At 45.6% G+C, this 14,320-nt stretch overlaps 1 protein-coding gene across 1 annotated transcript in view; it reads right to left on the bottom strand.

Moving 5' to 3' along the window:
* MPI (mannose phosphate isomerase) overlaps positions 1-14,320 on the bottom strand; it is a 16,202-nt gene extending 1,882 nt beyond the window's left edge. Inside the window, exons 1-7 of the mRNA XM_070762634.1 lie at positions 14,029-14,320; positions 8,171-8,298; positions 6,870-7,070; positions 5,542-5,683; positions 3,840-4,022; positions 2,272-2,445; positions 585-793 (exon numbers count right to left, since the gene is read on the bottom strand). Of these exons, the coding sequence (XP_070618735.1) occupies positions 585-793; positions 2,272-2,445; positions 3,840-4,022; positions 5,542-5,683; positions 6,870-7,070; positions 8,171-8,298; positions 14,029-14,047 (1,056 nt within the window). The 5' untranslated portion in view covers positions 14,048-14,320. The remainder of the gene's footprint in view (positions 1-584; positions 794-2,271; positions 2,446-3,839; positions 4,023-5,541; positions 5,684-6,869; positions 7,071-8,170; positions 8,299-14,028) is intronic.

Below are 14,320 nucleotides of genomic sequence, written 5' to 3'. Positions count from 1 at the left end.
AGCAAGTGAAACAAACAGGAGATAGCTAAAACTGGAACAGGAAGCAACTGAAGCTGGAACAGGAAGTGAGTGAAGCAAACAGGAAGTAGCTAAAACAGGAAGAGAAAGTAACTGAAGCTGGAACGGGAAGCAAGTGAAACAAACAGGAGGTAGCTAAAACTGGAACAGGAAGCAGCTGAAGCTGGAACAGGAAGCAAGTAAAAGAAACAGGAAGTAGCTAAAATGAACAGGAAGCAACTGAAGCTGGAACAGGAAGTGAGTGAAGCAAACAGGAAGTAGCTAAAACTGGAACAGGAAGCAGCTGAAGCTGGAACAGGAAGCAAGTGAAAGAAACAGGAAGCGAGTGAAGCAAACAGGAAGTAGCTAAAACTGGAACAGGAAGTAACTGAAGCTGGAACAGGAAGCGAATGAACCAAACAGGAAGTAGCTAAAACTGGAAAAGGAAGCAATTGAAGCTGGAACAGGAAGAGAGAGAGAATCGCATCAATCCTCTTACGACCGGAAGGAATCCTGCCCATCACATTTATAAAGTGGGACAGTCTTAGCGGGTCATTGTGTGATTTCACCAGTGTTGGGATCCTTACCTCTATCCTCATGACCGCAAAATCTGGAACGGGAGGGTCATACAGGGAGATGCAAGGGTCCAGGCGGATTGGAGTCGGGGGCAGCAACTTTGAGCTGGCAGGAGCTGGTGTGTAGTTCAACATTTCGCACAGGGTCAGAACGTCGATGTATTTGGGCGTCAGGCCAGCGCGCACCGTGTTGTCGGAACAGGCCATGCATTCGATGCAGTCTGTAAAGGACAGACACACATTAGGTGAAGGTTCCCCTCGCACATATGTGCTAGACGTTCCTGACTCTAGGGGGCGGTGCTCATAGAAACAGAAGATTGACGGCAGAAAAAGACATTATTATTATTATTATATTAATATTATTATTATTATTATTATTGGATTTGTATGCCGCCCTTCTCCGAAGACTCAGGACAGCATATAAATCTAACAAATAAAAGATTTGTATGCCATCTAGTCTGCCCTTATACTATATTCCTGTCTCAAAATGGGTGAGTAGTGTGGTCGGGCGGTAGGAAAAGCAAGTAGGATGCTTGGCTGCATAGCTAGAGGTATAACAAGCAGGAAGAGGGAGATTGTGATCCCCTTATATAGAGCGCTGGTGAGACCACATTTGGAATACTGTGTTCAGTTCTGGAGACCTCACCTACAAAAAGATATGGACAAAATTGAACGGGTCCAGAGATGGGCTACAAGAATGGTGGAAGGTCTTAAGCATAAAATGTATCAGGAAAGATTTCATGAACTCTATCTGTATAGTCTGGAGGACAGAAGGAAAAGGGGGGACATGATCGAAACATTTAAATATGTTAAAGGGTTAAATAAGGTCCAGGACTGAAGTGTTTTTAATAGGAAAGTGAATGCAAAATACTGTCTGTTAAAAGCCACGGTGGGTGCCGTCTTTGCCAACCTTTCCTAGAGGGTCTTGGTAAACGGCGTTACCCTCCTTCTGAAGAGCAAGAGACCAGGAATCGAAACATGGCTGCAGATGAGCAGAAAATGGATTCTTGGCTTGAAGAGCAGGCCCTCTGCATATAAACTTCCTGTTGGACAACAATGCCTGTGTCATTGTGTTGATGGTCAAGGGGAGAACGTTAACCATAAGGCCAAGGTTTCCCCACTTTAAGATGATTGGACTTCAACTCTCAGAATTCCACAGCCATCTGGCTTTCATGCCTAAGGTAGGACCAGAATTCCCCATCTCCTGGTGATTGGGACAAAGCTTTCATGGCAACTCTTAAGCATAACATTTATCAGGAAAGACTTAATGAACTCCATCTGTATAGTCTGGAGGACAGAAGGGAAAAGGGGGACACGATCGAAACATTTAAATATGTTAAAGGCTTAAATAAGGTCCAGGAGGGAAGTGTTTTTAATAGGAAAGTGAACCCAAGGACAAGGGGACACAATCTGAAGTTAGTTGGGGGAAAGATCAGAAGCAACGTGAGAAAATATTATTTTACTAAAAGAGTAGTAGATCCTTGGAACAAACTTCCAGCAGACGTGGTTGGTAAATCCACAGTAACTGAATTTAAACATGCCTGGGATAAACATAGATCCATTGTAAGATAAAATACAGGAAATAGTATAAGGGCAGACTAGATGGACTATGAGGTCTTTTTCTGCCGTCAGTCTTCTATATTTCTATGTTTCTACCCCATTCCAGGCACAGGTACGCGCTTCCTTTGAAGAAACTCACCTCCACAGAGGTAGGCGTGAGGTTCATTTGCCCCCAGGAATATGCACTGCCCCGGCTGCAGCTTCAACTGGTTCAGGAAGTAGATCACGAAGCAACCGATATCGCCTGGGTACTGAGAATGTAGCCTGAGAAGGAGTTCGCCACAACTGGCCGAAATATCTTTACCTGCAGCAGCTGAAGGAGAAGACAGAGGAAAGGGAATTGGGCAAGGGCTGGTCCAAGCAACTAGTTTTTTATGGGGTCATCAACACCTAACCGGTTGGGATGTGTGAGGCAGATACATTTCAGTGTCTTCAGATTAGCCTTACAGAAGAGTCCCAAAAAGTCATCCGACAGAATAGTGAAGAGTCTCCAGTTGGTGGAAACAGGATGGAGACCTTGTTGAGGTTCACCAAAGCTCAAGTCCAGGAGAAGGAAGATCTTAAAGGACTTCAAGCATCCAGGCTCCCTAAAGAAATCCATAGCTTTGGAAGAGAACTCTTAATGGTATACTCATTCTTGCATTAATACCCAATGTCAATTTGGGGACCTTGTTGAGATCTTCTCCGGGTCCCGTCGATTAAACAATGTCGTCTGGCGGGACCCAGGGGAAGAGCCTTCTCTGTGGCGGCCCCGGCCCTCTGGAACCAACTCCTCCCCCCGGAGATTAGAATTGCCCCCACTCTCCTTGCCTTTCGCAAACTCCTCAAAACCCACCTCTGCCATCAGGCATGGGGGAATTGAGACATCTCCCCCCCAGGCCTATATAGTTTATGCATGGTATGTTTGTGCGTGTTTTGCTTTTTAAATAAGGGGCTTTTTTTAGAGTTTTTAAATATTAGATTTGTTATGCATTGTTTTTATCATTGCTGTGAGCCGCCCCGAGTCTACGGAGAGGGGCGGCATACAAATCTAATTAATAAAAAAGAAAGAAAAAGAAAGAAAGAAAGAAAGGAGAGAGATAGGAAGGAAGGAAGGAAGGAAGGAGAGAGAGAGAAAGGAAGGAAGGAAGGAAAGGAAGGGGGAGAGAGAGAGAAAGAAAGAAAGAAAGGAGAGAGAGAGAGAAAGGAAGGAAAGGAAGGGAGAGAGAGAGAGAAAAAGAAAGAAGAGAGAGAGAGAAAGGAAGGAAGGAAGGGAGAGAGAGAGAAAGAAAGGAGAGAGAGAAAGAAAGAGAAAGAAAGAGAAAGAAAGAAAGAAAGAAAGAAAGAAAGAAAGCTCAAGTCCAGGAGAAGGAAGATCTTAAAGGACTTCAAGCATCCAGGCTCCTTAAAGAAATCTATAGCTTTGGAAGAGAACTCTTAATGGCGTACTCATTCTTGCCTTAATACCCAAGGTCAATTTTACATACCATTTTATTTTACTTACGGGGTCATATCCTGCCGCATGCCTCCCAGTGACTGATTAAGAGCCCACAGGGTTGGCCTTCTCCGGGTCCCATCAACTAAGCAGTGTCGGTTAGTGGGCCCGCGGAGGAGGGCCTTCTTTGTGGTGGCCCCGGCTCTTTGGAATCAACTACTCCCCAAGGTCCGTACCGCCCGCACCCTACTGTAGCTCTGTGTAAACCTCTCTGGGTCTCCTACAGGACTAACCTTCCTGGGAAATCCGCTTGACCAGCTGGTTGAGGTGGTCAACAAAGACTTTCTTCTCGCTCTTCATCAATCTGGTGAAGCAGACCCTCAGAGCCGCTGTGACACCACGGGGGTCATCTCTCCCGCTTCGTTCCAATTGTTCCGCTGCTACATTCCCGATCAGAGCCCGAAATTCGGGGACATCTGTAGAAAAGGCCAAAGAGATGACGGGAGTCTACAGAGGAATCATTGAGTCTGTCATCGGCACCTCTGTAAACTATCTGGTTTGGTGCTGCAGCCCAACAGGACCGACACAGACTTCAGAGGAGAATCAGGACTGCAGAAAAAACAATGGCTGCCAACCTGCCTTCCATTGAGGACCTGTAGACTGCATGAGTCAAAAATAATTCTTTATTGGTCAAGTGTGATTGCACACACAAGGAAATTGTCTTTGGTGCAGATGCTCTCAGTGTACATAAAGGAAAAAGACACATTTGTCAAGAATCATGAGGTCCGACACTTCATGATTGTCATAGGGGTCAAATAAGCAATGAGGAAGCAATCAATATTAATAAAAATCTTAGGATACAAGCAACAAGTTACAGTCATACAGTCATAAGTGGGAAGAAATGGGTGATAGGAATGATGGGAAAAAACTAGTAGAAATAGAAGTGCAGACATAGTAAAAAGTTTGACAGTGTTGAGGGAATTATTTATTTAGCAGAGTGATGGCATTCGGGGAAAAAACTGTTCTTGTGTCTAGTTGTCTTGGTGTGCAGTGCTCTGTAGCGACATTTTGAGGGTAGGAATTGAAATGGTTTATAACCAGGATGCAAGGGGGTCAGTCAATATTTTCCCCGCCCTCTTTTTGACTCGTGCAGTCTACAGGTCCTCAATGGAAGGCAGGTTGGCAGCAATTGCTTTTTCTGCAGTTCTGATTATCCTCTGAAGTCTGTGTCGGTCTTGTTGGGTTGCAAAACCAAACCAGACAGTTATAGAGGTGCAGATGACAGACTCAATGAAGGCTGTGAAAATAGTTACTGACCCCTCGCATCCTGGACATAAACAATGCAACATTCTAAATAAGAAACCTTCTGTCCAAAACTCTCAGGATCTACTAAACTAGATCATTTACCCACAGTTCCAGTGCAATGTTTTCCCAACGTTTCCCCAATGCAAAGTTCTAAGTAAGAAACCTTCTGTCCAAAACTCCCAGGATCTCCTAAACTAGATCATTTACCCACAGTTCCAATGCAATGTTTTCCCAACACTTCCCCAATGCAAAGTTCTAAGTAAGAAACCTTCTGTCCAAAACTCCCAGGATCTCCTAAACTAGATCATTTACCCACAGTTCCAATGCAATGTTTTCCCAATGTTTCCCCAATGCAAAGTTCTAAATAAGAAACCTTCTGTCCAAAACTCCCAGGATCTACTAAACTAGATCATTTACCTACAGTTCCAATGCAATGTTTCCCCAACGTTTCCCCAATGCAAAGTTCTAAGTAAGAAACCTTCTGTCCAAAACTCTCAGGATCTACTAAACAAGATCATTTACCTACAGTTTCATTGTGATGTTTTCCCAACGTTTCCCCAATGCAAAGTTCTAAGTAAGAAACCTTCTGTCCAAAACTCTCAGGATCTACTAAACTAGATTATTTATCTTTTTTAGGATTTGTATCCAATGATTCCCCCCCCCCACCCACCTTTCCCATTGCATACTTACGCTGTAGGAAAGCTACAATCTCTTCCACAGGTCGAAAACCGCACAGGCCTTCAAAGGGGGTTAGGGCGATGGCCATCTCAGGCTTGTGATTGGCGTCTGGATAATGTTCTGGATATTGAGCGTGAAGTTTCTCGGCCAGTTCCTAGGAGAAGAAACGGGGAACGGGTAAAACCAAGGTCCAAGTCAGCTTTGATCACTGAAATGATACCTGATCATTTTCTGATTGACGGATCGCAGAATCTGGGAGGGGCCTCAGATGCAAAGACAGGTGGACTAGTGAAAGGTAGCAACCCACAACTGACTCAGGAGTAATAAAATTTGGAGATGGGTCCAAAAGGTTCCTTCTCTTATAAGCAGCTGAGTTGGAACCCCATAGTGATGGAGGTCAGCTAAACTGGCCTGATGAGCCCTCCCTTGTAAAGTGTCGATTGCAGCACCCAGGGGAAGAGCCTTCTCTGTGGCGGCCCCGACCCTCTGGAACCAACTCCCCCCAGATATCAGAGTTGCCCCCACCCTCACCTTTCCTAAGCTCTTAAAAACCCACCTCTGTCGTCAGGCATGGGGGAATTGAAAATTTATATATGGTATGACTATGTATGACTGATCTCTTAAATTGGGGTTTTTAGATTTTTTTAATATTAGATTTGTTAACGTTGTCTTTTGCAGAGAGGGGCGGCATACAAATCTAATAAAAAAATAAAAAAATATTAATGCTTCCAAACCCAGCAAAAAAACAGTCTAATTTGACCCTGAAATTAATTGTGGTCTTCCCCCCTATGTTTGACCCTCTGATGCCATAATTCACTTTTTTTCCATCGGGTGCCGAAATAGCATGGGTGCGCACAATCGCACATGCCCAAGTGCCCATACCCATAATTCAGTGCCTGGAGACGGTGAAAACAATTTTCCCTACCCCCTCTGAGGCTGAAAATGGCCTGTTTTCCCAACTTCTAGTAGACCCAAAGGCTTTCCTGGAGCTGGAGGAGGGTAAAAACGGCCTCCATCCCCCTGGTGGCTCTCCGGAAGCCAAAAATGCCCTTCCAGAGCCTCTGTGGTCAGCACACACATACATGTTGGAGCTGAGCTATGGCAATGGTTTGCGTGCCGGCAAATATGGCTCTGCATGCCACCTGTGGCACCCCTGCCATAGGTTAGCCATCACTGGCGTAAGGTTTTAAACTAACAGCACAACACATATCCCTCTTCCCAAAAGAAAAAGAGTTAAAATCAGGCCTAGGGGGTGACACCAACCCCAAGGCAATCTATTGAGCCATCGCAATTGGAACATGGCAAAATATCCCCACGCCTACCCAAGGAAAACCCCTTACCTTGTTAGGGTGGGCCTGAATGGACAACGCTGTGTTGACCGACAGCACTTTGAAGAGGAAAGGCAGCTGACCTTGAAAGCTCTCCTTCACCTTTGACCCCAGGCAGGCAGGGTTATCCGCGATCCATCGGCTTAACGTCTTTTGAGGAATGCGGTTATCCAGAATGACAGCATCACCGTTGGGGTGAGCACTCATCCAGAGCTGGAAAGGAAGAGAAAAATGGCACGGGGGGATTTATTTATTTATTAGATTTATATGCCGCCCCTCTCCGTAGACTCGGGGCAGCTCACAACAATAACAAGAACAATGTAAAAACAAATCTAATAATTTAAAAAACACTAAAATCCCCATTATTAAAAGCAAACAAACACACAAACATTCCATGTATAAACTGTATAGGCCCGGGGGAGATGTGTCAGTTCCCCCATGCCTGACGGCAGAGATGGGCCTTAAGAACTTTACGAAAGGCAAGGAGGGTGGGGGCAGTTCTAATCTCCGGGGGGAGCTGGTTCCAGAGGGTCGGGGCCGCCACAGAGAAGGCTCTTCTCCTGGGTCCCGCCAAATGACATTGTTTAGTTGACGGGACCCGGAGAAGGCCAACTCTGTGGGACCTAATCGGTCGCTGGGATTCATGGGGCAGAAGGCGGTCCCTGAGATCATCTGGTCCGATGCCATGAAGGGCTTTATAGGTCATAACCAACACTTTGAATTGTGCCCGGAAATTGATCGGCAACCAATGCAGACTGTGGAGTGTTGGTGTGACATGGGCATATTTAGGAAAGCCCATGATAGCTCTCGCAGCTGCATTCTGCATGATCTGAAGTTTCCGAACACAGAGGCCCCACAGAGGTTTCTCCCCACCTTTTCCGGTCCTGTTTCCTCCCAGGAGATTCTTAGAGAGACCCCACGGAGGCTTCTCCCCACCTTTTCCGGTCCTGTTTCCTCCCAGGAGATACCTAGAGAGGCCCCACAGAGGCTTCTCCCTACCTTTTCCGGTCCTGTTTCCTCCCAGGAGATTCCTAGAGAGGCCCCACGGAGGCTTCTCCCCACCTTTTCCGGCCCTGTTTCCTCCCAGGAGATTCCTAGAGAGGCCCCACAGAGGCTTCTCCCTGGCTTTTCCGGTTACAGTTTCGGGGGGGGGGGTCGGGTTTGTAAGTGGAAAATGGTTCTTGAGAAGAGGCAAAAAAATATCTTGAACACACGGTTCCTATCTGGAAAAGTTCGTAAGTAGAGGCGTTCTTAGGCAGAGGTACCACTGTACTCTGAAATATATCGTAAGTCGATCTGCAAGGAGAACTCACCTCCGCGTAGGGCTTATCGGCGTCAATCTGTACCGTTGGGTCGCTGCTTTCTAAGAACTTGGCCACTTGGCTCTCCCGTCCTGGTTTACCCCATGCGTAGTTCTGTACGGCACAGGCCAGGGGAAACACTAAGCGAGCCAAAGAGAGAGAAGAAGAAGGAATCATTCAAGGACACCATCTCACAAGCATCGCCATCTCGCCGACCATCTTATAAACCGAGTACAGGTTGCTCAGTCTGGGTTGAAAGATGATTCTGACAAGCTTGGGTTTCCCCCACCCCACCCCAAGGTGATAATTTCATACGAAAAAATAAAAATGCCAAGCACGGGGGAAATCATGAGATTCGTGCAGCCCAAATGATGATAAAAGATTTATTATAAGCTTAAGTCCTCTAAAACAGGGGTGTCCAGCAAATCTGGAAAACAGGGAAATCAGGGAATTATCAGGGAAGTCCACAGGTTCGGGAAATATAGAAACATAGAAGACTGACAGCAGAAAAAGACCTCATGGTCCATCTAGTCTGCCCTTATACTATTTTCTGTATTCTATCTTAGGATGGATATATGTTTCTCCCAGGCATGTTTAAATTCAGTTCCTGTGGATTTATCTACCACGTCTGCTGGAAGTTTGTTCCAAGCATAAAACGTATCAGGAAAGACTTCATGAACTCAATCTGTATAGTCTGGAGGACAGAAGGAAAAGGGGGGACATGATCGAAACATTTAAATATGTTAAAGGGTTAAATAAGGTTCAGGAGGGAAGTGTTTTTAATAGGAAAGTGAACCCAAGAACAAGGGGACACAATCTGAAGTTAGTTGGGGGAAAGATCAGAAGCAACGGGAGAAAATATTATTTCACTGAAAGAGTAGTAGATCCTTGGAACAAACCTCCAGCAGACGTGGTAGATAAATCCACAGTAACCGAATTTAAACATGCCTGGGATAAACATAGATCCATCCCAAGATAAAATACAGAAAATAGTATAAAGGCAGACTAGATGGACCATGAGGTCTTTTTCTGCGGTCAGTCTTCTATGTTTCTAGTGTCTTAACTATCCTCCACCTAGAATTATTTAATGCAGAGAGAAGTGAATCCAGGACACGGCCAGGCAAAGAAGCATTAACGCTCTTTCCACTCACTTCCACCTTCCAAGTTAAATTATAAAGTGTACCATGAAAACCTCACCACTACAATTTTGTAAGAGCAGACTTCATGCGTGGTGTGTCTTTGCTTTAGAACACCAGCCAATTTTGGTTTATCCCCCAAAACTAGGATTAAAGATTTAAGTATTTTGCTGGGTACCAATCAGCCAGTTTAATATATGAAGAGTAGATTTGCACAGGGAGACAAACGAAGTGCAAAGCATAATCTCCCTTTTTAAAAATAATAATAATAATAATAATAATAGGGCCCTTTTTATCCATTGGTTCCCGCCGAGAGAAAAGCGAAGGGATAAAGGATGCCAAGGATTAAAACTACAGGGACACTTGATTTGCTATAAACAGCTGTAGCGGTTCTGAAGGATAGCATCGCCTGCCTGACCTGACCTGAGATAAATGGCTATTTTGGGAACATATCAGGGCAAACGGAGAGAGAACAATCACTACGGATTTCCGCAGGTATTTTTCCTGCATTCATCCATGGAAAATCCAGAGAAGTTGGAGAGGACCCTGCGTCCCCAGAGAGAAATATTATATTACGCTCTTACATGGGGCTACCTTTGAAAAGTGTTCGGAAACTTCAGGTCGTGCAGAATGCAGCTGCGAGAGCAATCATGGGCTTCCCCAAGGTATGCCCATGTTACACCAACACTCCGCAGTCTGCATTGGTTGCCGATCAGTTTCCGGTCACAATTCAAAGTGTTGGTTATGACCTATAAAGCCATTCATGGCACTGGACCAGATTATCTCAGGGACCGCCTTCCGCTGCACGAATCCCAGCGACCAGTTAGGTCCCATAGAGTTGGCCTTCTCCGGGTCCCGTCAACCAAACAATGTCGCTTGGCGGGACCCAGAGGAAGAGCCTTCTCTGTGGCGGCCCCGACCCTCTGGAACCAACTCCCCCCTGAGATTAGAATTGCCCCCATCCTCCTTGCCTTTCGTAAATTGCTTAAAACCCACCTCTGCCGCCAGGCATGGGGGAGCTGAGATACACTTTCCCCTTAGGCCTTTACAATTTTATGCATGGAATGTCTGTATGTATGATTGGTTTTTATATAATGGGTTTTTAACTGTTTTTAGTATTGGGTTTTGTATTATTATTATTATTATTATTATTATTATTATTATTATTTATTAGATTTGTATGCCGCCCCTTTCCATAGACTCGGGGCGGCTCACAACACAATAAAAACAGTTTATAACAAATCTAATAATTTACAATTTAAAATATTAAAAAACCCCATTATTAAACAGACATACACAGAAGCATACCATACATAAATTGTATAGGCCCGGGGGAGATATCTCAGTTCCCCCATGCCTGACGACAAAGGTGGGTTTTAAGGAGTTTGCGAAAGTTGAGGAGGGTAGGGGCAGTTCTAATCTCTGGGGGGAGCTGGTTCCAGAGAGTAGGGGCCGCCACAGAAAAGGCTCTTCCCCTGGGGCCCGCCAACCAACATTGTTTAGTTGACGGGACCCGGAGAAGGCCCACTCTGTGGGTCCTGATCGGTCGCTGGGATTCGTGCGGCAGAAGGTGGTCTCGGAGATATTCTGGTCCGATGCCATGAAGGGCTTTATAGGTCATAACCAACACTTTGAATTGTGACCGGAAATTGATCGGCAACCAATGCAGACTGCGGAGTGTTGGTGTGACATGGGCATATTTGGGAAAGCCCATGATTGCTCTCGCAGCTGCATTCTGCACGATCTGAAGTTTCCGAACACTTTTCAAAGGTAGCCCCATGTAGAGAGCGTTACAGTAGTCGAACCTCGAGGTGATGAGGGCATGAGTGACTGTGAGCAGTGACCCCCGGTCCAAATATATACAGTACTGTTTTACTGCTGTTGTTAGCCACCCCGAGTCTGCGGAGAAGGGCGGCATATAAATCCAATAAATAAAATAAATAAATAAATAAAAAAATGTGTTAGGCAATCTTGGATCAAATTGATCTCCTTTGGCTTAGAACCACCATGGCTCAGGATTCCAGCACACCACTTCCTTGACAAAGGTCTCCGTTTCAGATCCAGCATTGGCAAAAAAAAGGCTGGGAAACCTCCCCCCCAAAAGCCCCCAAAGATACGAGGGTCGCCCAGAAAGGAATGCACCAATATTTTTTTTCTCAGCCTATAGCAGTGTTTCCCAAAATGTGGCATGCATACCGCCAAGGGGTACGGGAAGAGTTTGGTGGGGGTACGCGTTCAGAAAAAATTCTGAAACTTACGTGAAGTTGCTTTTTCAGCATTTGTAGACATTAAGTCGAAAAAAGGAACTGACTATTGGACGTGGAACCGCATCTCAGATTAAAATGAACAACCAGGGAACCAAATTATAACGATCTGCCATCTCAGTACAAACAATTTAGAATAGAATAGAATAGAATAGAATTTTATTGGCCAAGTGTGATTGGACACACAAGGAATTTGTCTTGGTGCAGATGCTTTCAGCGTACATAAAATAAAATATACATTTGTCAAGCAAGAATCATGTGGCACGACACTTAATGATTGTCATAGGGGTCAAATAAGCAATGAAGAAGCAATATTAATAAAAATCTTAGGATATAAGCAACAAGTTACAGTCATACAGTCAACATGGGTGATAGGAATGATGAGAAAAACTAGTAGAATAGAAGTGCAGATTTAGTAGAAAGTCTGACAGTGTTGAGGGAATTATTTGTTTAGTAGAGTGATGGCGTTCGGAAAATTTCATCCTTCTCTTTGATCCAAATAAATGTTATTTATAATATAAATTTTATTTATATTTTATTATGAATAATTTTATTTTTCGTTTATTATTATTTGGTGTACAGTATGTGCCAAAAAAGGAAAAAAAGAAATATATTTTGATTGTTATTAAAATACATCCATTTTTTTTGATGAGGGGTACTAAGCATTACAAAAATTATAGAAGTTTGGGAAACACTGGCCTACAGTAATGGTATGAATGCAAAACAATTCAAACATAGAAACATAGAAGATTGACGGCAGAAAAAGACCTCCTGGTCCATCTAGCCTGCCCTTCTATTATTTCCTGTATTTTATCTTAGGATGGATATACTGTACAATATATTTATCCCAGGCATGTTTCAATTCACTTCCTGTGGATTTACCAACCATGGCTGCTGGAAGTTTGTTCCAAGCATCTACTACTCGTTATTTGAAATGTCAGGAGTGCGTGTGTAAATTTTACGTTTCTTCAGACACATAGCGTAGCTGCAGCAGTGTTTCGAAATGGTGCCTGTAAGTGACATGCGTTACAAGTGGCGTGTCGTCATTGAATTTCTCACTACGGAGAAAAAACTGTTGGGAACTTTCACAAATGTTTGTGGACAGTTTATGGGGAATCTGCAGTCGACAGAAGTACGGTTAGTCGCAGAAGACATTTTGTGGATGACGAAGAGGCGGTTCGCACAGTGCAGAAATGGCTTTGTGACCAGAACAAGGAGTGGTACCGACCGGGCATACACGCCCTTGTGTCTCGCTGGAGGAAGGCCATAGAACGGGACGGAGATTACGTGGGAGTGTAGAAGAAACATCATTCTTGTGTGTTTCATTGTGCTCAATAAATGTTGAACAAAAAAAAATGTGGTGCATTACTTTCTGGGCGACCCTCGTAGATTCATACGTCAAGATTCACAACATCGTGGTTAACTATAAAAGGTGGATTGTTTACACCTCTTTGCAGAGAGACCCATGAAAGCAGGGTGAAATGCTATTGGTTCGGACCAGTCCAGGTGTACCAGTAAAGGGAGCCACCTGAATCCAACCTCCCATCCCATCATCCACCGCCCCACCAGAATGTATGGCACAAAGGACCCTGAATCTAACATTCCAGCCCATCGCCCACTGGCCCAACGAAGTGTTTGGCGCATAGGACCCTGAATCCAACCCCCAAGCGCATCATCCATTGCCCCACCAGTGTATAGTGCAAAGGACCCATCATCCAATTTCCCCAGGCCATCATCCACTGCCCCACCAGAGTGTACAGCGCAAAGGACCCTGAATCAAACCCCACAGCCCATCATCCGCTGCCCCACTAGTGTACAGCGCAAAGGACCCTGAATCCAATCCCCCATCCCATCATCCACTGGCTCACCAGAATATACATTGCAAAGGACCCTGAATCCAACCCCACAGCCCATCATCCACCGCCTCACCAGTGTATAGTGCAAAGGACCCATCATCCAATCTCCCCAGGCCATCATCCACTGCCCCACAAGGACCCTGCATCCAATTCCCCAGCCCATCATCCACCGCCCCACCAGTGTACAGCGCAAAGGACCCATCATCCAATCTCCCCAGGCCATCATCCACTGCCCCACAAGGACCCTGCATCCAATTCCCCAGCCCATCATCCACCGCCCCACCAGTGTACAGCGCAAAGGACACATCATCCAACCCCGCCAGTCCATCATCCACTGCCTCACCATAATATACATCGCAAAGGACCCTGAAACCAACCCCGCAGCCCATCATCCACCGCCCCACCAGAGTATACCTCACCCCCACCACAAGACCCCACCCTCCTCCCCAAATCCAGCTTGCAACCTGGGGCAGCTCTTTGAATCCCAGCCGAGACCCATATATATATACACACATGTATATTTTTTGCAAAGCGGATCCCGCCTGGCCTTCTTTGCATTGCACCCTGCCCGGCCGGAGCGGAATTCGGCGTCGCTTCGCTTTCCGCCAACTCACCTCTTAACTCGTGGGCCATGCTGAGATTCCCGATCCCTGTTTCTTTGCCCCCCTTCCGAAGCCGGAAAAAAAAGAGAGGGGGGGGGAGTGTGCAAGAGACCCGCCGCCCCGCCTCTTCCCGGCACCCGGCTGGCCGAGCACGCTGGGTAATGTAGTTCTTCAATCCGGAGTGGCTCTGGCTGCGAGCCTTTGGAGCAAAGCGAGCGTAGGGATCTTGCAAGGGATCCTCTGAAACCAACAGAGGAGACAGGCAGAGGTTCCACCGGGGCAGCTGCCTTTTTCCTTCATTTGG

Source organism: Erythrolamprus reginae, chromosome 10, assembly GCF_031021105.1.
Source record: "Erythrolamprus reginae isolate rEryReg1 chromosome 10, rEryReg1.hap1, whole genome shotgun sequence".
NCBI classification, from domain to species: domain Eukaryota; kingdom Metazoa; phylum Chordata; class Lepidosauria; order Squamata; family Dipsadidae; genus Erythrolamprus; species Erythrolamprus reginae.
The sequence above is the reverse complement of the archived record's forward strand: the minus strand, read 5'-3'. Positions and strand labels throughout refer to the sequence as shown.